This window comes from Macaca mulatta, chromosome 9, assembly GCF_049350105.2.
Source record: "Macaca mulatta isolate MMU2019108-1 chromosome 9, T2T-MMU8v2.0, whole genome shotgun sequence".
Classification (NCBI taxonomy): domain Eukaryota; kingdom Metazoa; phylum Chordata; class Mammalia; order Primates; family Cercopithecidae; genus Macaca; species Macaca mulatta.
The window spans coordinates 106,884,424-106,908,240 of record NC_133414.1 but is presented as its reverse complement, the minus strand read 5'-3'; the positions used below and the strand labels follow the sequence as shown (position 1 = coordinate 106,908,240).

The following is a 23,817-nucleotide window of genomic DNA, read 5'->3' as shown; positions in this document are numbered from 1 at the left end:
ACAGAGCAAGACTTTGTCTCAAAAAACAACAACAACAACAACAAAACAAAACAAAACAAAAACACCAATGTGGATATAAGAATTCTAACATTTAGTATCCATTTCTCCCTTTGGCTAATCCTCTGACTATTTCCCTACAGGTTGGAACTGCTCCTGGACACAGTTTCTCACTTTCAAATCCAATCCTCAAGTAACTCTAACACTCAGTCAAAATAGCTTCCCGACCCTCTTCCCCTTTGTCCTTTCTGTCCTCATCATTTTGAGAACCAGCATGGCCTCCTGGAACTCTATTTTGTTTAATTACTCACCTACGTTATGCATAAAAGAAGGAAGATCTAATAAACTGACTCAGCAAATAATAATGTTTTTTTATTTAGAACATGCAAAGAAGAAATGCCTTTGAATTATAATACACAAATCATCTTTCTCTATTTAACACTGAAAACATATTAATAACTCAACATTAGATAAGTATTAGCATTATGTGACAGTCAATGCAACTGTTAGAGAGTATGGAGAATAGCAGATATATTTGCACAGTGAAACATAGGAAATTCTCCTTAATGGAAGCTGAATGCTCACTAGATCTTGAGGGAAAGGAAAATGTGAGATGACAGGCCAGAAAAGGTATCGCAGATAGTGAAAGGTGGATAACGCCCTGGAGGAAAGAGAGCTGCAGGGACAGCACAACAGCTGCCAGACCATCTGCTCTTCTTTAGACAGGGATGAAGCACAGCTGGTAGATGGGCGGCACAGAGACAAATCCATTGAAAACTGGAGTGGTGTCAAGGTCCTTTAAGTCAACCAGAGATTTCAGATTGAAGTTCTGTAAAATGGAGGTCAGGAATAAAAACAGCTCCATGCGGGCCAGGGCTTCTCCCACACAAATCCGTTTTCCTGAAAATAGAAAACACAGAGATCTGTTATTCCTCATGTGTAACTGTGACAGTGACAAACACTGTCTCTATAACTGGCACAAACAGAATATGCAATAACTGTTCAGTGAATCACAGGAAGGACAAGGAGATAGATGGGTGGTTGGGTGCATGCATGAGTGAATGGATGGATGGGTGGATGGATAAATGGATGAATGGATGGATGGATAGGCAACTGAAAGAATGAATGGACATACTTACTCTTCCCCTAATATCAAATCTTAACAGGCACTCTGTATTCAACAAACATTTATTGAGTACCAGCTACATGCCAAGCACTTTATTAAAATCTTTCTACAGACTTTAAATGTCTTCATCAATCTTTCTTTAGAAACATACGTTCCTTGTCAAGTGGGTTGAACTGAGAAGGACCTAGAGGAGGAGGCTAACATACTGTATTTCCCTTTGTATTTCTGGCTCAATACGCAGTCAAAGATTTTTTTTTTCCCCCTAGGTACTTTCAGGAGCACATGTCTAAACATGTCACCTTCTTACTTTAAAACTTTCAATGACTTCCCTGTCTGTCCTATAGAATAAAGTCCCAATGGATTGACCTGGACCCTCACATTCTGTTTCCAGTCTGATGATTCATATCATTCCTTACACTCTTCACATCCCCTACCCTCAACTCTAGGCATAGCCACTCATCATCAGCCTCTAGCACACTACGAAGTTTCAAGTTTTATATCACGCTGCTCCTTTTGGCCAAGATGAACTTTTCTGTTACTACAGTCAGGACATAGGTCAAATTTTATCTCCTTTCATACCCGCTTTCTCATCTTCTTGAGCAAGAAAATGTTGCTTACTCTGGATTTCTTCAACATTATATTTATGTTTCCATTGAAAAATGTGCTATGATCTGAATATGGCTTCTCCCAATTTTGTATGTTGAAACATAATCCCCAATGCAACATTACTAAAGAGATGAGGCCTTGTAGGAAGTGAATAAGTCTGGAGGGCTCTGTCCTTGCTAAAATAATAACATCAAGAGATGCAAGGGAGCCATTTCTCCCCTTTTGCCTTTTTTGCCCTTCTGCCATATAAGGATACAGAGGGGGCATTATCTATAAGGAACAGGCCCTCACCAGGCACTGAACTTGCTGACACCTCGATTTTGGAACTCCCAGCCTTCAGAACTGTGAGAAATAAATTTCCATTATTTATCAATTACCTAGTCTTGGATATTTTGTTACGGCGGAAGAAACAGACAGCATGGGTCACCTAGACTAATAATCATTTATTTATTTGTGTATTTATTTATTTATTCATTAGTGTGTGATATGGTTAGGCTCTGTGTCCTTACCCAAATCTCATGTCAAATTGTAATTCCCAATGTTGGGGGATATACCTGGTGAGAGGTGATAAAATCATGGGGGATAATTTCCCCCTTGCTGTTCTCATGATAATGAGTGAGTTCTCATGAGATCCGGTTTTTAAAGGCATATAGCCTTTCCTCTTTGCTCTCTCTCTCCTGCTCTGCCACGGAAAGATGTGCTTGCTTACGTTCTGCCTCCCACCATGATTGCAAGTTTCCTGAGGTCTCCCAGCCATGCTTCCTGTACAGCCTGTGGCACTGTGAGTGAATTAAACCTCTTTTCTTCATAAATTACCCAGTCTCAGGTAGTTCTTTATAGCAATGTAAGAATGGACTAATACATGTGCTAAAGGTGAATGCTTGAAGGAAGGTTTCTTTTATTGTTTTCTTGGTATCTACAGTGCCGGATATAAAGCAGACATCAAAGGTCACAGAATAAAGGAAGGAGATTCTATCACCAGACGCTCAGCACACACATTTCGGGTGTGGAGATCCAACATTCAAGATACATGGCCATGACTAGGGAAAGAGCGTGGTGCTCTGCATCACTGCAGAGTATCCTGCTACATTCCCACTGTCCCCCTCATCCCATCCATGGTTATTTGGCAAAGGTTCTAATATCCTTTATTTAGAGCCAATGTCCTGCTCCTTTAATAACCCTGCCTTCTCTTCTTTTCATCCTCTCTGCCTCCTTTGAGGTAGCTCAAATGTCTTTACTGCTATTAAAATGTTACTTATGCCTCACTTTGGGGTATAAGAGAACAACAAGCAGACAGCTTTCCATCTACCTCCCAACTCCCAACAGCTTATCCTTTCCTGTATCACAGCCTCAGTCCTATTGAACTAAAATGATCTGTTTGCTGTGTTTTCCAAACTCATAAGTGAGGCTTTTAAAACCCTCTTCAGTGTTTGAGGATTTTGAGGATAATTTTATCCTACAAGCCCAGCCTAGGGGGTGAGGGACACCATGTGGAAAACACTCAGTGAAGTTCTGGAGTGAAATAACTTCCTCATGGCTAGTGAGGAAAATGTAATTAGTTTTATCTTCTAGGAGGAGTTCTTGGGTACCTCAGTGGTGTATCTAGAGGCAGAATTCAACCAACCTATACTTCAGCTTTCTCAATTTGGAAGAATTGGATTAACTCCCCAAAGCCCACTAATCTGGCCCAATAATTAGGATGTATCATGAGCAGGGAGCACACAGACATTCAGAACAGTGCTCTTGATCATGTACAAAGAGTAATTGTATCACTGCAGAGGAGGCACACGTAAGTTCCAACTGATCAAAAAAGTTGTCTTATACCCTGAGACACAAATGGAAATACATTTATATTACCTGCTGAGAAAGGCATGAAGTAGTTACTGTTCTTAAAATTGCCACCTTCATCCAGAAAGTGACGAGGGTCAAACATCTCTGGGTTGGGAAATTCTTTGTTGTCACGTAGCACAGAAGTCAGGGAAATTAATATGGTTGTACCCTAGAAACAAGAGACATAGATGAACTGAAATGTAAAGAAGTCATGAAGGTTGAAGACGGAGTGGTAATCATGTAGTTAAATCTTTTGATGTGCAGATGAGGAAATCCCATTCCAAAGAAGAGCAGTACCATTTCCAGATGCATAGACCAAGTAATAAGAGGCATGAGCTTAAGACCAGAGAAAATAAACTTGCTAAAGTGCCCTGAAATCACATTTGAAGTCCAGAGTACTTGGATATTTGGGTGCAACCTTCTGAGTCTGTTCTCCCTTTCATCAAGCTTGGACACTAGTGGCTGTCCACACTTGCTGCCCTATTCCATCATTTCAGTTTTCACCAACCTTATGTGTAGATTATGACTTAAAGTTGAAGTCTTTGTTGACATGGGAAATGGCTACAGTATCTGTTCACAGGGCATTTGTGAATAAACACATGATTGAGTTTCAAATGACATCTTCTGGGATGGTAACAAGTGTAGTGGCAAGGACAAAACTATTGAGCTCTTGTCATTGTCATGCAGTTTGTTTGTCTTCATTTAAAGATATGGGAGAGATATTCATTACAGATTTATCCTAGCTTAAGCAGGGTGTTCAGTCTTACAGTACCATGCCATAGATTTTCATCATTTACACATAAAAAGCAGAACCCCTTCAATGGAGAGATCTGGCAGATTCCAACTTATTAGGTGAGAATCTTAGCACAACCCAATAATGGCATATGTGACATTATGTGCCCCTGCCTCACCACTGTGATTCAGTGGGATATTCAAAGTACTATGTAGCTTTCTTGCCAAAGTCATAACTGGAATATAATATCTAGAAAACAATCATACAAAATGAGCCCCAGGAAAATTTAAATGACTAATGACTTCAGCTCTTCACAGAGATCAACATACTGAAAGGAAACAGAGGAAATGGACTCTTCTTGATTACAGGAGATGAAAATATCAGGATACCGAAATTATGTGCCTACTTCTTGACTGGAGAGTGAATTGAAAGAAAAAAGTGATTAAAATATTCTTTAAAAATTGGGACATTTTAAATATAAGCTGTATAGTAAATAATAATGTTTTACTAATAACTCCACAGTATGAATGCTATTATTATCATGTAGGAGAAAACCATTGTTATTGTGCTATACATACTCAAGTATTGAGGCATAAATAGATGGATGGACAGATATCAAAGTAGATATATATACACACTGCCATATGTACATACACATATGTGTGTGTAATGTTATTTATTTAAAAAAATGTTATAATGCAAAGGTGAGGAAAAATTCTACCCCCTAAATTTCTATATAAATAGTCTATAATTTTGTTTTTTAAAAATATTCCCTTGAATGTTTCTAAACAAGTACTATATTAAAATGTTATTAAGATGCCAACGCAGATTTATTTCTACAAATGTTACTCGAATAAGTAGAAATTTATAGACATTGAAGCATGGCCACTATTACTTCATATTATGAATAAAAATTAATTTGAAATATGTCATTGTTCTAAATATAAGAGCTAAAACAAAAAAATTCTGGGAAAGTTAAAAGCCAGTCTTTGGAGTCTTGTGCTGACAAATATTTTTAAAATAGGACACAAAAGCACAAATCAATCACACATCTTTGCAGAAAATTCTGCTGGACAGGAATTTCTTATATTAGGCATCAAGAAAAAATACTCCCTGCACAAATCCATCCTGCCACCTGTTTTTGTATAGTATGTGAGCTAAAAGTATTTACATTGAACAAATGCAAATAAGAAATAATATTTTTGAAACAAACATTTTATGGGAAATTTACATTTGTTTCTATAAAAATTGGAACATATCAATCCTCATCCATTTGCAGATTATGACTGCTTTCATGCTACAATAGCAGATGTCAAAAATTGCAACAGAAACCACATGGCCGGAAAAGTCTAAAATATTTACTATCTGACCCATTACAGAAAGTTTGCCAACTCCTGTCTCAGACTACTATCTCCAGCTAGATAAATGGATCCAGCCTGTGACAGAAGAACACATATATCTGATTTGTAAAGAGGGTAGAATTGGCCACACAGTGTTGCATTTTCTGTACTGGGCTATTCCATGAAGAAGGGATTCAATGGGTAATTCCCTTGGGCTCTGGCTTCTCAGGGCTCAAAAGACACCAGACACAGCATGAGTTGCCCTGCATGGGGGTGAGTGAAGAAGCTCATCAGATGCAGCATTTCCCCTCCAGCAGGTCACCAAAGCTGATGCAGTGAACTGGGGAGACTGGCAACTCCTGCCTGATTCTTCAGTATATTTCTCATTTAATTAGTTATAGGAGAAGAAGTAAGTTTCATTACTATTACCCTCAGACCCTAATTTTGAGAAACAAAAATCTTCTCTGGTTACCTCCTGTGTTTGTGAAGACAGAGTGCATTGAAGTATTTTTTCTTGTATTAAATCAGTGACCATTAGGGTAAGCCGCATAATCTCTCAGTAAATTATCAATTCTGTCTTCTTCAAAAGATGACATTAGTAATTGCAACCTTACCAATCTCATTGCTTTTTCCCCTTGAAAATACAAGTTTCAGTTATATTATTTTTTATTTCACTAATAATATTGCAGTGCATTGGAGACTATGGTTTTACTTGGAAAAAGTAGGTTTGAGATGGCAACTGGAGTGTCTGGATAAATACAGAAACCATGTGATAGAACGCATTGTAAAACCACTGAGATAAAAATTGGTCTCAAGGTTCCAGAGGTAGGAGAAACTCAGAGAGCTAAGCTAACACTGACACTCAATTTTTGGCTGTCTTTGCATTACATCCAATTCTGAATCATGACAACAGGTGTTATGTCATTATGACTGCCTATGGGAGAGGAATGAATATTTCTTTAAAGAATATAAACTTCCTTTGCAATTCTGCAATTTCTTATATATAACATCTGGTATTTAACCAAAATTTATCAGACATTTCAAAGATACAACTAAGTTATCACAAGAAGAAAAGTGGGGAGAGGGAACGGCAATAAAAACAGACTCGCATTAGGAAACTTTTTTCGCCTAGTTTTATAAGGCTGGTATAATCTTAATATCAAAAATCTTGAAAATTCTGGGAAAGAAAATTATAAACTAAATCTCTTGTGAATGTAAACACTGAAGTCCTAAACAATATGAAGAAGGTCAGTTCATCTTTATGTGGATACTTATTTTTATTTAGTGAGGAATGTAAGCCAAATATATGTAATCTGATGTTGAATGGATATTTGTCCCCTTCAAATCTCATTGTGATTCCCAATGTTGTAGGTGGGGTCTGGTGGGAGGTATTTAGGACATGGGGATGAATTCTTCATAAGTGGCTTAAAGCACTTCCCATGATAATAAGTGAGTCCATATTCTGTTAGTTCACACACAAGCTGGTTGTTTAAAGTTACTTCTACCCCTTTTTCCCTTACACCCTCTCTTGCCATGTGACACGCTTGCTTCCCCTTCACCTTCTTCCATGATTGAAAGCTACCTGAAGTTCTCACTAGGAGGAGATGCCTGCTCCCATTATGCCTCTTGTACAGCCTGCAGAACCATGAGCCAAAATAAAACTCTTTTTAAATAAATTACCCAGCCAAAGATATTCCTTTATAGCAATGGAAATGGACTAACACACAATTGTATAAATAGATGCCCAGAATTGATTGATAAGATTTTATACACAATGATGACATATATATACATATATGACAGCAAACTTCTCTAATCTTATAAAAAGAAAAACTACCAAAATCTACTTCAAGCATCATTCTCGATATTGAAATGGAAAACTTCCACTGCTTTCTGCAGATTAGAAATGAGAAACAAGGATCCCCACTGTCACCAATTCTATTCAACACTCTCCTAGAAATTCTAGCCAATGCAATAATGAATGCAATAAAGAGGCATTAAGCCCATGAGAAATGGAAAATAAGAAATAAAACAATATTAACCCAGATACATATAATGTACACAGAAATTACAATGAATCCAGAAATAAATTATGAACAGTGATTAGTAAAATTAGCAAAGTTGACAGATTAACATCATCAGAATGATAAAAACTGATTATGTTCCACAACAAGAATATTAATTATCTAGGGAAAACCAAAGACTTGAAAGCCATGACAACAAAATCACAACATTCCTGGGAAAATAAAAGAAACCCCAAATAAACTGGAAGGATAATTATATTGAGGAATGGAAAGACTCAAGGTGTCAAGATTCAGTTCTTTCCAAACTGACTTACAAATTTAATGTCACCCTGACAGAAATTCCAGCCCAATGTTTTGGGAAATTGACAAACTAATACCTTTAAAATGTATTTGGAAATATAAGCACCTAAGAGAGGCCAAACCAATCTTGAAGAAAGATAATAAATCTGGAAAACACACACTGCCAGACACAAGGACCTGTTACAAAACTTTGTAGCCCCAAACTGGAAACAACAGAAAGTCCCATTAAACTGCCATACATATGAGTTAGGCACTTCTTTCACTCGGTGATGGTAGAGGATAAGAATGATACTATAAATTTGGGGACTTCAAAAACATGAAGTTGCAGTGTAGGAGAAACAAACTTACCTTGGGAATCAGATAGTTTCTGAATTTAACGTCACAGGTCACTGCATGGGGCACGCTGGTGGGGAGGAGGTCAATGTATCTCTGGATCTCGTGCACCACAGCATCTGTGTAGGGCATGCGGCTCCTGTCCTGCATGCAGGGGCTCCGATTTCTGCCTATCACATGTTCAATCTCTTCCTGGACTTTAGCTGACAAGACACAAGTAAAAACTGATGGAAAAGGAGAAAAAATGGCACATTTGTTACAGCAATTCAGGGCTACATGAATCATGATGAAGGTATCCAAACATCATTAGAAATTTAAATTATAGTGATGGAAGTATACGCAACCTTAAAGAGAGGACTGTTACAGATGAACAAATGTGTAACTGCTATAAACTAGGCATTAAGAAAAATCCGTACACATGTAAGCAGAGAAAATTATCTTCAATAAAGGAAGGCAGGAAGAAATGAAAGAAGGAAGAGATGTCCACGAAACAACCAGAAAACAAATAACAAAAGGGCAGGGGTAAGTCCTTACTTGTCAATAATAACACTGAATGTAAATGGACTAAAATCTCCAATCAAAAGACATAGTGGATGGAAAAACAGGACCTATTAACCTGTTACCTAAAAGAAACACACTTCACTTATAAAGACACACATAGGCTGAAAATAAAGGAATGGAATGAGACAGTACCTGCCAATGGAAATGACAAAAAGAGCAGGAGTTACTATATTTAAAACAGACAAAGCACATTTCAACACAAAAACTGTAAGAAGAGAAAAAGAAGATCACTATTGGTAATGAAGTGGTCACCTCGGTAAGAAGATGGAACAATTTTAAATATATATGCAACCAACAATGGAGCACCCAGATATATAAAAGAACTATAATTAGAACTAGAGAGAGATAGACCACAATACAATAATAGCTGGAGACTTCAACACCCCACTTTCAGCATGGGACAGGGCATTCAGAGAGAAAATCAACAAGAAAACATTGAACTTCATCTGCACTATAGACCAAATGGATCTAATAGATATTTGCAGAATACTTTATCCAACTGCTACAGAATACATTCTCTTTTCCACAGCACATGGATTGTTATCAAGAACTGACCATATGTTAGGTCACAAAACACGTCTTAAAATATTCAAAGAAACTGAAATAATATCAAGCATCTTCTCTGACCACAATGTAATAAAACCAGCAATCAATAACAAGAGGAAATTTGGAAACTACACAAATAAATGGAAATTTAAAAATATGCTCACAAATGAACAGTGGGTCCATGAAGAGATTAAAAAGGAAATTGAAAATTTTCTTGAAACAAATGATAATGGAAACACAACATACCAAAACCTAGGGGCTACAGCAAGACCACTAGTAAGAGGGAAGTTTATAGCTACAAGAGCTTATATCAAAAATGGAGAAAAATTGACAAGTAAACAATCTAATGATGCATCCTAAAGAACTAGAAAAGCAAAAGTAAATTAAACCCAAAGTTAGTAGAAGAAAAGGAATAATAAAGATCAGAGCAGAAGCAAATAAAATTTAAATGAAGAAAACAAAACAAAAGATCAATGAAACAAAAAGTTGCTTTTTTGAGAAGTTAAACAAAATTGACAAACCTTTAGCCAGAATAAGAAAAAAACAAAAAACAAACAAACAAACAAAAAAAACAGAGTAGATTCAAATAAATAGAAACAAATTAAAAAGTAGGCATTACAACTGATTCTGCAGAAATTCAAAGAATTATTAGTGGTTACTATGAGCAACTATATGCCAATAAATTGGAAAATCTACAAGAAATGGACAAATTCCTAGACAAATATGACCCATCAAGATTGAATCAGGAAGAAATCCAAAACCTAAACATGCAATGACCAGTACCAAGATCAAACAAAAAATAAAAAGTATCCCAGTAAAGAAAATCCCAAGACTGACTAGCTTTACTGCTGATTTTTACCAAACATTTAAAGAACTAATACCAATCCTACTCAAACTATTCCAAAAAATAAAGGCAAATAGAACACTTCCAAACTCATTCCATGAGGCCAGTATTACCCTGATACCAAAATCAGACTAAGACACATCAAGAAAACAAAACTACAGGCCAATACACCTGATGAACACGAATGCAAAAATCTTCAACAAACTGTGAGCAAACCAAATTCAGCAATACAATAAAAAGGTCATTCACAATGACCAAGTGGGATTTATCCCTGGGATGCAAGGATGGTTCAACATGTGCAAATCAAGCAGTGTGACACATCATATCAAAAGAATGAAGGATAAAAACCATATGATCATTTCAGTTGATGCTTTAAAAGGATTTGATAAAATTTAACATCCTTTCCTCATACAAATTCATGAAAAATAACTTGAGATAGAAGAAACATACCTCAACGTAAAAAAGCTATATGAGAGACACACAATTAGTACTATACTGAATCGGGAAAATGCAAAGTCTTTCCTCTCAGATCAGAAACACGACAAGGATGCCCACTGTCACCATTGTTATTCATCATAATACTGGATGACCTAGCAAGAGCAATCAAACGAGAAAAATATAAAGGCTATCCAAAATGGAAAGGAAGAAGTCAAAATATCCTTGTGTGCAGATGATATAACCTTTTACTAGGAAAAACCTAAAGCTTCCACAAGATAATTATTAGAACTGATGAACAAATTCAGTAAAATTGAAGGATACAAAATCAATATAAAAATCAGTAGTGTTGTTATATGCCAACAATGAACAAAAAGAAAATTTAAAAAGTAATCCCATTTACAGTAGCCATACATAAAATTAAATACCTAGGAATTAATTTAACCAAAGAACTGAAAGATCTCTGTAATGAAAACGATAAAACACTGAGGAAAGAAATTTAAGAGGACACAAACAGAAAAATATTTCATGTTCATGGATTGGAAAAATCAACATTGTTAAAGTGCCCATGTTATCAAAACAATCTACAGTTTCAATAAAATCCCTATCAAAATATCAATGGCATTCTTCAAAGAAATAGCAAAAATAAATCCTAAAATGTATATGGACCCACAAAAGACCCAGAATAGTCAAAACTGTCCTAAGCAAAGAGAACAAAATTGGAAGAATCACATTATCTCACTTCAAATTATACTACACAGCTGTGCTAACTAAAACAGCATGGTACAGACATAAAAACAAACACATTGACCAATGGAACAGAATAGAGAATCCACAAACAATTTCACAGACCTAGAGTGAACTCATTTTTGACAAAGGAGCTGATATGGTTTGGCTGTGTTCCCAGCCCAAATCTCATCTTGAATTGTAATAATCCCCACAAGTCAAGGGTGAGGCCAGGTGGGGATAATTGAATCATAGGCGTGGTTTATTCCATACTTTTCTCATGGTAGTGAATAAATCTCACAACATCTCATGGTTTTATAAATGGAAGTTCCCCTGCAAAGCTCTCTGCCTGCTGCCAGGTAAGACGTGACTTTGCTCCTCATTCACCTTCTGCCATGATTGTGAGGCCTCCCCAGTCATGTGGAACTGTGAGTCCATTAAACTTCTTTCCTTTATAAATTACCCAGTCTTGTGTTGGCTTTATCAGAAGCATGAGAACAGACTAACACAGGTGCCAAGGATGTACAATGGGGGAAAGACAGTCTCTTCAATAGATTGTGCTGGGAAAATTTAATATCCTACACAGAAGAATGAAACTGGACTCATATCTCTTGCCATAAACAAAAATCAACTCAAAATGGATTAAAGACTTAAATCTAAGACCTCGAACTGTGAAAGTACTGTAGGAAATCCCTAGGGAAAATCTCCCAGACATTGGTCTAGGCAAAAATTTCTTGAGCAATACCCCACAAGCACAGGCATTCAAAGCAAACATGAACAAATGGGATCGCATCAAGTTAAAAAGCTTCTGCACAGCAAAAGATACAATCAACAAAGGGAAGAGACAAACCACAGAATGGAGAAAAATATTTGCAAATTATTCATCTGACAAGAGATTAATAACCAGAATATATAAGAAACTCAAGCAACTCTATAGAAAATAATCTAATAATCCAATCCAAAAGTGGGCAAAAGATTTGAATAGATGTTTCTCAAAAGAAGACATTTAAATGGGTAACAGGCATACGAAAAGGTGGTCAACACCACTGACCCTCAGAGAAATATAAATCAAAATTACAATGAGATGTCATCTCACCCCAGTTAAAATGGCTGATATCCAAAAGACAGGCAATAACAAATGCTAGTGAGGATGTGGAGATAAGTGGACCCTCATACAATGTTGGTGGGAATGTAAATTAGTATGACCACTATGGAGAGCTATTTGAATGTTCCTCAAAAAACTAAAAATAAAGCAACCATATGATCCAACAACCCTACTGCTGGGTATATACCCCCCATAAAAGGAAATAAGTATGTTGAAGAGACATCTGCACTCTTATGTTGGTTGCAGCACTGTTTACAATAGCTAAGACTTCAAAACAACCTAAATATCCATCAACAGACAAATGGATAAAGAAAACATAGTACATATACACAATGTAGTTCTATCAGACGTAAAAAGAATGAGATTCAGTCATTTGCAACAACATGAAGGGAACTGGAGATCATTACTTTAAGTGAAATAAGCCAGGCACAGAAAGACAAACATAGCATGTTCTCACTTATTTGTGGGATCTAAAAATAAAATAATTGAACTAATGGACATAAAGTATAGAAGGATGGTTACCAGAGACTCAAAAGGGTAGTGGGGGGTGGGAGGGGAGGTGGGGATGAATAAGACCTACTCTATGATAGCACAACAGGGTGACAATAGTCAATAATAATTAAATTGTACACTTTAAAATAACTTAAAGAGTGTAACTGAATTGTTTGTAACTCAAAAAATAAATGCTTAAGGGGATAGATACCGCATTCTCCATGACATGCTTATTTCACATTGCATGCCTGTATCAAAACATCTCATGTACCCCCAAACATATTTATACCTACTATGTACCCATAAAAATTAAAGAAGATAAAAGATGAATCTGTGTATAAATTATACATTAGTATATATAATAATACAAAGAAAAATAATAAAATGTTTGAAAACATAAAGTAAGCATATAATTTAGTCATGAAATTACTGTCTTAAAAAAACAGGGATTGATTTCATATCAAAATAACATATGTTGCTTAAACATTAAATTATACTCTCAGATTTATGCGTATATATGACTGTATTTGTGCATCTGTGTGTGGCAAGGGTCGCAAATTGCAATGGTTTGCAATTTGTACACTTTCCAAATCCACCATTTTGAACATTCTAGCAGCTCCTTCTGAACATACATCCACATTTTAAAATAAAGACTCTGTTTCTATTTCTTACTTATCCTTTTGTATATTATATTTAATAATTTTTTATTATGAGAGATGAGAATTTTAATCTCTATCTTCACCTCATATTTGAACACACCACAGATAGACATACTCACTTTTTCACATGCTTTTTTCCAGAATATATTTGGATGACAATTTTTATGATATCAGTATTCATTGCTTACATCATTCTGACTACACAAATATAGTTATTTGGTAAGACAGCTATGATTAAATTATATTTTTAGTACTTTCCTTGGCTTAACCATGTCTCTATTTCAATTTGTAATTTTCTGTTTCCCAAGTTAGAATTATTTACAAATGTTCAGGCAGATGTTTGAAACTCTTTTTTAGTTATTGGAAACTCCCATAAAATCTGTCACATCTCTTGTTCTTGCTGTCTCCTCTCACTTCTGAATTATCCACCAGGTCCATTCTGAAGTAGTTCTTTTCTAGGTCTGGTGCTACGCAGCCTCCCTGACACTCTCAGTCTCCTATGTGAGGTTTCCTGATTGCTGGAGCTCAGGACATTCTCTAACTAGGTTTCAGGCATTTGAATGAAGTGCATTCTCCAACATTTTTCTGAGAAAGGGAAAATAGAAGGTAAAATTTTTGGCAAACATGCAAGTTTGAAAACACCCTGTTTCTATTAATATACACGATAATATTAATAGTTCTTGAGAATTCTGAATCCTAATTCTTTCACTATAACCTGGTATAGCTCTGAAAGTTTTTGTGATTTTCCATTTAATTCTCACGTCCTGAAATTCCATAACCCTGGGTCTAGCAGTATATGTTTTCATTTCATTCACTCTGTTGGACATTGAAGATAATTTTCTGTTAAGATGGCAAAAGAAAAATGTCATTTTTCTAGATCAGTTCCCTTTCTGTGGGATAAAGCTAGCTACTGAATTTTAGGAAGCAAGATGAATAAAAGAGATAAGAGTCTTTGAATTCAAGGAGCAGATCCGTACCAAATCTGCCTTTCAAGCCTACACCTCATGCCTTTTCTGGCACTTCCCTGTGTCCCTGAGTACAGGGCTTCTTAAACTCAGTTTCTCTAGAGAATAAGCCTCCTTTTCCATGTGGGAGAAAATTAGTTACCTGATGAAAAGAGTTGTGGAGGAAACGTAGGCAGGGAGAGCTTCCTTTTTCAGTCTCATTCTCCACCATCTTTGACCCTTGGTACTTCCAAATACCAATTGGGGGGATTTAAGGGACACTGATTAACTTTTTGTCCTTGATAAATTTTTCTCTTCTGACTTTTTGGTTACAGGTTTATCCTCTCTGTACAGATTTATCATTCCTCTATATGCTCTGTGTGTTTTAGAAATTCATTGAAGTCTTCTTGACTATCTCCTGTACTCTTCCTACATTAAAGGACCTAAATGTCTAATATCCAAAATCTATAAAAAATGTAAACAAATCAACAAGCATTAAACAAAAAAATCAATTAAAAATGGGCAAAGGACATGAACAGGCACCTCTCAAAATGTGACATACAAGCAGCCAACAAATATATGAAAAAATGCTCAACATCACTAATCATCAGAGAAATGCAAATCAAAATCACAATGAAGTACCATCTCACACCAGTCAGAATAGCAATTATTAATATTAAAAAGTCCAAAAACAACAGACGCTGGTGAAGTTGCAGAGAAATGGAAATACTTTTACACTGTTGGTGGGTATGCAAACTAGTTCAGTCACTGTGGAGACCAGTTTGGATATTTCTGAAAGAACTTAAAATAGACCTACAATCCAGCAATCCCACTAGGGAGTATATGCCCCCAAAATATTTATTCTCTCAAAAAGACACACACCTCAATATGTTCACTGTAGTGCTTTTCACAATAGCGAAGAAATGGAATCCACTTATGTGCTCATCAACATTGGATTGTATAAGGAAAATGTGGTAAATAGACACTTATATGGTTAGGCTGGGTCCCCACCCAAATCTCCTCTTGAATTCTAGCTCCCATAATTCCCACGTCATGGGAGGGACTCATTGGGAGGTAATTTAATCACAGAGGCCGGACTTTCCCATGCTGTTTTCATGATAGTGAATAAGTCTCTATCAGAGACTTATCGTGAGGCCTTTACAGCTGTGTGGAATTGAGAGTCCGTTAAATCTCTTTCCTTTACCCTGTCTCAGGTATGTCTTTATTAGCAGCATGAGAACAGACTAATACATACACCATGGAATGTTATGCAGCCATAGGAAAGAACAAAAATTATGTCTTTTGCAGGATGATAGATGAAGTGGGAGGCCATTATCCTAAGCAATCTAATACAAGAACAGAAAACTAAATACCACATGTTCTCACTTATAAGTGGGAGGTAAGCATTGAATACACAAGAACTTAAAGACAGGAACAATAGACACTGAGGATCACTAGATGGGGGAGGGAGGGAAGGGATGTGGGCTGAAGAACCATCTGCTGGGTAATACGTTTACTGTCAGTGTGATGGAATAGCTGGGACCCCAAGCCTCAGTGTTACACAACTTACCTATGGAACAAACCTGTATTTGTACCCTTTAATTTATAATAAAAGTTGAAAAATAATCATCTAGAACTCAATAGGCTAGTAACTGTTCTGAAAAAAGGCCTAATTCTTATTCGTAATTGGCTTATTGTCATTTCAATGGGGGATACTGACATAGGAGAAAAAAAGAATATTTCTTATCTGCAGCATAACCAAAAGTCCCTAAAAGTAAATTTCTAAAGTAAAGTTGTTCCTGAAAGATAAAATTATTGACTCCCTTAAAATATCTTATTTTGTCCAGCACCAATTACACGGGAATTGTCTCAGGTACATATTCTGCCTAAATGGAACATTCTTTAGGTAACTCTTCTGGTAAACAGAATTACCTTTCTTATGAATCTAACTTTTTAGAATACTTATCGGACTAGGAATTTTCTCAGGCAGACTCACTACATTTCTAGGATTACCATTTATCCTTCAATAAGGAGAGTTTCCAGTTTCCCTATTCCAGCATTCAAACCTGAAATTTTGAGAATGAGAAAAGTTATCTTCAAGAATATACTTGCTATTTAAAATGGCCTTCTCATAATAAAACCAACATACAATCCCAGGTCAATTTATCTTGTCTCTTCCTGCCAGAAATTGTTGTCTATGAAATCCAGACATACTGGACCACAGCTCTATTGCTTTTGCTACTGCTATGCTGTCTTCATTTCTCTCAGTTATCTTCCTCTACCATGCAAAGATGACCTTTTTATTTTCCTCTTCTGTTTTTTTCTTTCTGAGACAGAGTCTCATTCTGCCGCCCAGGCTGTAGTGCAGTGGCAAAATCTTGACTCACTACAGCCTCCGTCACCTGGGTTCAAGCGATTACGGTGCCTCAGCCTCCTGAGCAGCTGGGATTACAGCCGTGTGCCACAATGCCTGGCTAAATTTTGTACTTTTATTAGAGATGGGGTTTGGCCATGTTGGCCAGGATGGTCTTGAACTCCTGGCTTCAAGTGATCCACCCACCTCAGCCTCCCAAACTACTGGGATTACAGGTGTGAGCCACCATACCAGGCCAATATATCCCATTTTAATCACCATTAGTTTGGAACATATTACAGTTGGAAGCAGAGAAATTTAAATAATGAAGCTCCTCTAGGAGAATCATGAAGGAGGACACTAGCAACACCTTCCCAACATCTTTTCTGAAAATCAATTTACTCAATATCTGTGATCATACCTGCCACCTCTGGGTGCTTCAGCAGGAGAAGGAGAGCATATCTCAGGGTTGTGCTTGTCGTCTCTGTCCCAGCTGCAAACAAGTCAACTGCAGTGTTTTCCAAGTTTTCAATATTAAATTCAGACTGTTGGTTGTGCTTTTCCTAGGAATGATTTAAAAATGCAATTATCTGACAAATTATTTACCAGCATATTTGATTACAGTGAATTCAAAATTACTCACATTGTTATGTAGTTACCAACATAGAAACTGGAAAGCATACTACTAGAAAAAAAATACTGTATGGTGTAGCAGAAGCTGTAGACCAACTTGCCCAAGTTTTATTTCCTACCCCCTTGTTCCGTGCTTGCCTTAAAAATTCCATTCATCAGGCTCTTTGTAGTTAGCTGTGTCACACAGTGTAGTGTTTTGCCAAAAAATAAAAGCAGAAGGTCTCTAGGTCCACTTCTTCTATATCCTCTTTCATACCCAAAACACAAATGTGAAGTAGGAGGTAGAGTGGACTCTATCCTGGGATTTAATCATGAAAATGAAGTTCTGTATACTAAATTTAGGGGGAAAAAGGAAAGCCCTTGACTCTCTACTGCTTTGGGGCTGCTGTATTATCCCTAGATTGCCCCACTGTGAGATTCCCTGTATTTGAGATAAGTAAAGACATTATGTGTTAAAGCCATTATTATCTGTAGACAACCGCAATCTAAATTAATAAAAAAAGTAAATTAGGGCCATATCATTAGATACTGTGAGCCTGAATCAAGAGTCTGCAATTATCTTCTTCTGTCAGAAAGGTACATGGACTCAATATTGCCTCCAGATTCATTACAAAGTTGAAATTTTGTAAAAACAAATATGAAAAAAGCAATATAACAGCAAAACCTAGGATAAATCATAGAGAAAGAGAATGGGTTTGCAATGACAAGATGGGCCTACACTATTATAATCTAGATGGGAGGCAACAGACAACTTGTTCTAGGATGCAGTAGTGCAGGAATAAATAAAAAATGTACAAAGTGAAGAGAAAGGACAATGATGAAGATGGAGAATAAAGCAATTAATTGTCACAGGGGATAAAGGAGTGATTAAGGGTAATGCATATGCTAAGGCTCAGAGGCTGGAGTTCTCATAAATTGGAAGTTAGGAGAAAGAAAGCAACGAATAAGGAATACTTAGTTGAAAGAGACCATCAATATACAAAACATATTACTTTTTAACCAGTCCCTAGGTCAGCAATAAATTAATGATGCTTTTAGATTCTCCAAGTGACATGGGTCATATTGAATATTGTGTAATCAACACCACTGAAATAGACTAGATCCACTCAACATGTCTACTTACTAGATGAAGACAATCCTCTCTCTTGGTAACATCCGCTTCATACAGTTTTCTAAGCTTGTCATGTTAAAAATTATTCTTAAGTAAGAACAGTGCACTCACAAAACCAGTATTAACATTTCCATCTGTTGACTTGAGCTTGGTTATTTAGCAGTTGTGTGCCTGTCCTATCTTATTAATGATAGTAGCCATATTCTACTTGCTGTGCTCAAATCTAAAGAGCACTCCTTCTACATCAGAGGCAGGTCAGGGCATTGTCCTGCACCTCACCCTCAGAAACAGACTCACAGCTACAACTCAGTCTGTGGGCTTCAGCTGCTAGGGTGTACTACAGAGTCATAGATCTTGACTCTGTGGGCAATCTACATTCAACTCTGCCTGAGAGTGAATCTGCACCCCAAGACCCAGGTGTCACAGTACATGATTAAAAGACCCTGAGTCTAGAATGATGCCTCTATGACAATTTCACGGACCTGTACTTGTAACCCAGCACCAATGCAGCTGCGTGTATGCCATGTCAGAGCTAACATCAAAAGGAATCCCTTAGGCTAAGTCACTCCAATTTTAGGAAAATAAAAATAGGAGGATACCCAAATACTTCGACACCAAGGACATTAACAACCTACACTACTCCTGATACTGCTGCAAACTTCCATAACCTAGGCCACTGAAGCACCCAAAATTATTGCTGATGTTGACCACAGCTAGAGAAACTACATAGATACTATCACATGGCATCTATTCAAAAACTGACTTACCCACTCTTCATCACCTGCACACAAACACTCAACTTCAAAAAAAAAATTAGGGGGGCGGAGCAAGATGGCCGAATAGGAGCAGCTCCAGTCTCCAACTCCCAGCGCGAGCCACACAGAAGACCGGTGATTTCTGCATTTTCAACTGAGGTACTGGGATCATCTCACTGGGGAGTGCCGGACGGTCGGTGCTGGTCAGCTGCTGCAGCCCGACCAGCGAGAGCTGAAGTAGGGCGAGGCATTGCCTCACCTGGGAAGCGCAAGGGGGAAGGGAGTCCCTTTTCCTAGCCAGGGGAACTGAGACACACAACACCTGGAAAATCGGGTAACTCCCACCCCAATACTGCGCTTTAAGCAAACAGGCACACCAGGAGATCATATCCCACACCTGGTCGGGAGGGTCCCACACCCACGGAGCCTCCCTCATTGCTAGCGCAGCAGTCTGTGATCTACCGGCAAGGCAGCAGCGAGGCTGGGGGAGGGGCGCCCGCCATTGCTGAGGCTTAAGTAGGTAAACAAAGCTGCTGGGAAGCTCGAACTGGGTGGAGCTCACAGCAGCTCAAGGAAACCTGCCTGTCTCTGTAGACTCTACCTCTGGGGACAGGGCACAGTAAACTAAACAAACGCAGCAGACACCTCTGCAGACGCAAACGACTCTGTCTGACAGCTTTGAAGAGAGCAGTGGATCTCCCAACACGGAGGTTGAGATCTGAGAAGGGACAGACTTCCTGCTCAAGTGGGTCCCTGACCCCTGAGTAGCCTAACTGGGAGACATCCCCCACTAGGGGCAGTCTGACACCCCACACCTCACAGAGAGGAGTACACCCCTGAGAGGAAGCTTCCAAAGCAAGAATCAGACAGGTACACTCGCTGTTCAGAAATATTCTATCTTCTGCTGCCTCTGCTGCTGATACCCAGGCAAACAGGGTCTGGAGTGGACCTCAAGCAATCTCCAACAGACCTACAGCTGAGGGTCCTGACTGTTAGAAGGAAAACTATCAAACAGGAAGGACACCTACACCAAAACCCCATCAGTACATCACCATCATCAAAGACCAGAGGCAGATAAAACCACAAAGATGGGGAAAAAGCAGGGCAGAAAAGCTGGAAATACAAAAAATAAGAGCGCATCTCCCCCGGCAAAGGAGCGCAGCTCATCGCCAGCAACGGATCAAAGCTGGACGGAGAATGACTTTGACGAGATGAGAGAAGAAGGCTTCAGTCCATCAAATTTCTCAGAGCTAAAGGAGGAATTACGTACCCAGCGCAAAGAAACTAAAAATCTTGAAAAAAAAGTGGAAGAACTGATGGCTAGAGTAATCAACTTCAGATGAAAGTCTTTCTCTATGAAATCCACTCCAAAACTGGAACAGCCATTGTCCCACCACATGCATAGACAACAATGCAGGGACACAACATGAAAAATCAAGAAATATGACACCACCAAAAAGACATAATAACTTTCAAATAATAGAACTCGATGAAAATAAAATCAACAAATATTCAAAAAAGGAATTCAAAATAATTACCTTGAAGAAACTTAATAGTGGGGGTGGCTGGCAAGATGGGCGAATCAGAAGAGTTTCAATCTACAGCTCCCAGCAAGATCAACAAAGAAGGCAGGTTATTCCTACATTTCCAACTGAATTACCCAGCTCATCTCATTGGGACTGTTTAGATGGTGCAGCCCACAGAGGGCAAGTCAAAGCAGGGTGGAGCATCAGCTCACCCAGGAACCCCAAAGAATCAGGGAACTCCCCCCCCACCAGCCAAGAGAAACAGGGAGGAATTGTGCCATGAAGAATAGTGCACTCTGGCCCAGATACTAGGCTTTTCCCGTGGTCTTTGCAAACTGTAGACCAGGAGATTCCCTCAGATGACTACACCACAAGGGCACTGGGTTTCAAGTACAAAACTGGGGAGCCATTTGGACAGACGCCGAGCTAGCTGCAGGAGATTTTTTTCATACCCCAGTGGCACCTGGAACACCAGAGAGACAGAACTTTTCACACATCTGGAAAGGGGGTTGAAGCCAAAGAGCCAAGTGGTCTTGCTCAGGAGATCCCATCCCCATGGAGCCCAGCAAGCTAAGATCCACTGGCTTGAAATTCTCACTGCCAGCACAGTGGTCTGAAGTTCACCTGGGATGCACCAGTTTGGTGGGGGAAGGGGCATCCACCATTACTGAGGCTTGAGTAGGTAATTTTTCCCTCACAGTGTAAACAAAATGGCTGGGAAGTTGGACTGGCCAGAACCCACTGCACCTCAGCAAAGCAGCTGTAGCCAGACTGCCCCTGTAGATTCCCCCTCTCTGGGCAGGGCATCTCTGAAAAAAAGGCAGCAGCCCCAATCAGGGGCTTATAAGTAAAACTACCATCTCATTGGGGCAGAGCACCTGGAGGAAGGGGCAACTGTGGGCGCAGCTTCAGCAGACTTAAACATTCTGGCGTGCTGACTCTGAAGAGAGCAGCAGATCTACCAGCACAGCGTTTGAGCTCTACTACAGGAAACACTGCCTCCTCAAGTGGGTCCCTGACCCCGTGGCTCCTGATGGGAGACACCTCCAAGCAGGGGTTAACAGACACCTCAGAAAGGAGAGCTCCTGCTGGCATCTGGTGGGTGCCCCAATGAGACAAACTTCCAGAAGATGGAAGAGACAGCAATCTTTGTTGCTCTGCAGCTTCCGCTGGTGATACCCAGGCAAACACGGTCTGGAGTCGACCTCCAGCAAACCCCAGCAGACCTGCAGCAGAGGGGCTTGACTGTTAGAAGGAGAACTAACAAACAGAAAGCAATAGCATCAACACCAACAAAAAGGATGTCCACACAAAAACCCCATCTGAAGGTCACCAACATCAAAGACCAAAGGTAGATAAATCAATGAAGATGAGGAAAAACCAGTAAAAAAAGACTGAAAATTCAAAAAAAACAGAACACCTCTTCTCCTCCAAAGAATCACAACTCTTCACCAGCAGGGAACAAAACTGGACAGAGAATGAGTTTGATGAATTGACAGAAGTAGGGTTCAGAAGGCAGGTAATAACAAACTTCTCTGAGAGAAAGGAGTATATTCTAACCCAATGCAAGGGAGCTAAGAACCTTGAAAAAAGGTTAGACAAATGGCTAGCTTGAATAACCAGGTTACAGAAGAACATAAATGACCTGATGGAGCTGAAAAACAAAGCACAAGAACTTCATGAAACATACATAAGTATGAATAGCTGAATCTATCAAGTGGAAGAAAGGATATCAGAGATTAAAGATCAACTTAATGAAATAAAGCCTGAACACAAGATTGGAGAAAAAAAAATGAAAAGAAATACACAAAGCCTCCAAGAAATATGAGACTATGTGAAAAAACCAAACCTACATTTGATTGGTGTACCTGAAATTGATGGGGAAAGGGGAACCAAGTTGGGATACACTCTTCAGGATATTATCCAGGAGAACTTCCCCAACCTAGCAAGACAGTCCAACATTCAAATTCAGAAAAAACAAAGAATACCACAAAGATACTTCTTGAGAGGAGTAACCCCAAGACACATAACTGTCAGATTCACCAAGGTTGAAATGAAGGAAAAAATGCTAAGGACAGCCAGAGAGAAGGGTCGGGTTACCCACCGAGGGAATCTCACTAGACTAACAGTGGATCTCTCTGCAGAAACCCTACAAGCCAGAAGAGAGTGGGGGCCAATATTCAACCTTCTTAAAGAAAAGAATTTTCAACCCAGAATTTTATATCCAGCCAAACTAAGCTTCAAAGTGAAGAAATAAAATAAAATCCTTTACAGAAAAGCAAATGCTGAGAGATTTTGTCACCACCAGGCCTGCCTTACAAGAGCTCCTGAAGGAAACACTAAATATGGAAAGGAAAAACCAGAACCAGCTACTGCAAAAACATACCAAATTGTAAAGGCCATCAACACTATAAAGAAACTGCATCAACTAATGGGCAAAATAACCAGCTGGCGTAATAATGACAGGATTAAATTTACACATAACAATATTAACCTTAAATGTAAATGGACTAAATACCCCAGTTAAAAGACACAGACTGGCAAATTGGACAAAGAGTCAAGACCCATCAGTGTTCTGCATTCAGGAGACACATCTCACGTGCAAAGACACACCAAGGCTCAAATAAAAGGGATGGAAGAAGATTTACCAAGCAATTAGAAAGCAAAAAAAAAAAAAAAAAAAAAAAAAAAAAAAAAAGGCAGGGCTTGCAATTCTAGTCTCTCATAAAACAGACTTTAAACAAACAAAGATTAAAGAAACAAAGAAGGGCATTACATAATGGTAAAGGGATCAATGCAACAAGAAGAGCTAACTATCCTAAATGTATATGCACCCAA

The 23,817-nt window shown here is 38.4% G+C and overlaps 1 protein-coding gene across 10 annotated transcripts in view; it reads right to left on the bottom strand.

Annotated features, from left to right (window-relative positions):
• Nucleotides 1-348: 348 nt before the first annotated feature.
• CYP2C9 (cytochrome P450, family 2, subfamily C, polypeptide 43) overlaps nt 349-23,817 on the bottom strand; it is a 127,121-nt gene continuing 103,652 nt past the window's right edge. For 5 of the 10 annotated variants that reach the window (XM_077944886.1, XM_077944889.1, XM_077944891.1 and 2 more), the window contains 4 exons: nt 17,376-17,517; nt 8,305-8,492; nt 3,587-3,728; nt 349-897 (listed from right to left, as the gene is read on the bottom strand). In XM_077944886.1, coding sequence (XP_077801012.1) covers nt 716-897; nt 3,587-3,728; nt 8,305-8,492; nt 17,376-17,517 — 654 coding nt within the window. In that variant the 3' untranslated portion in view covers nt 349-715. 10 annotated transcript variants of the gene reach the window in all.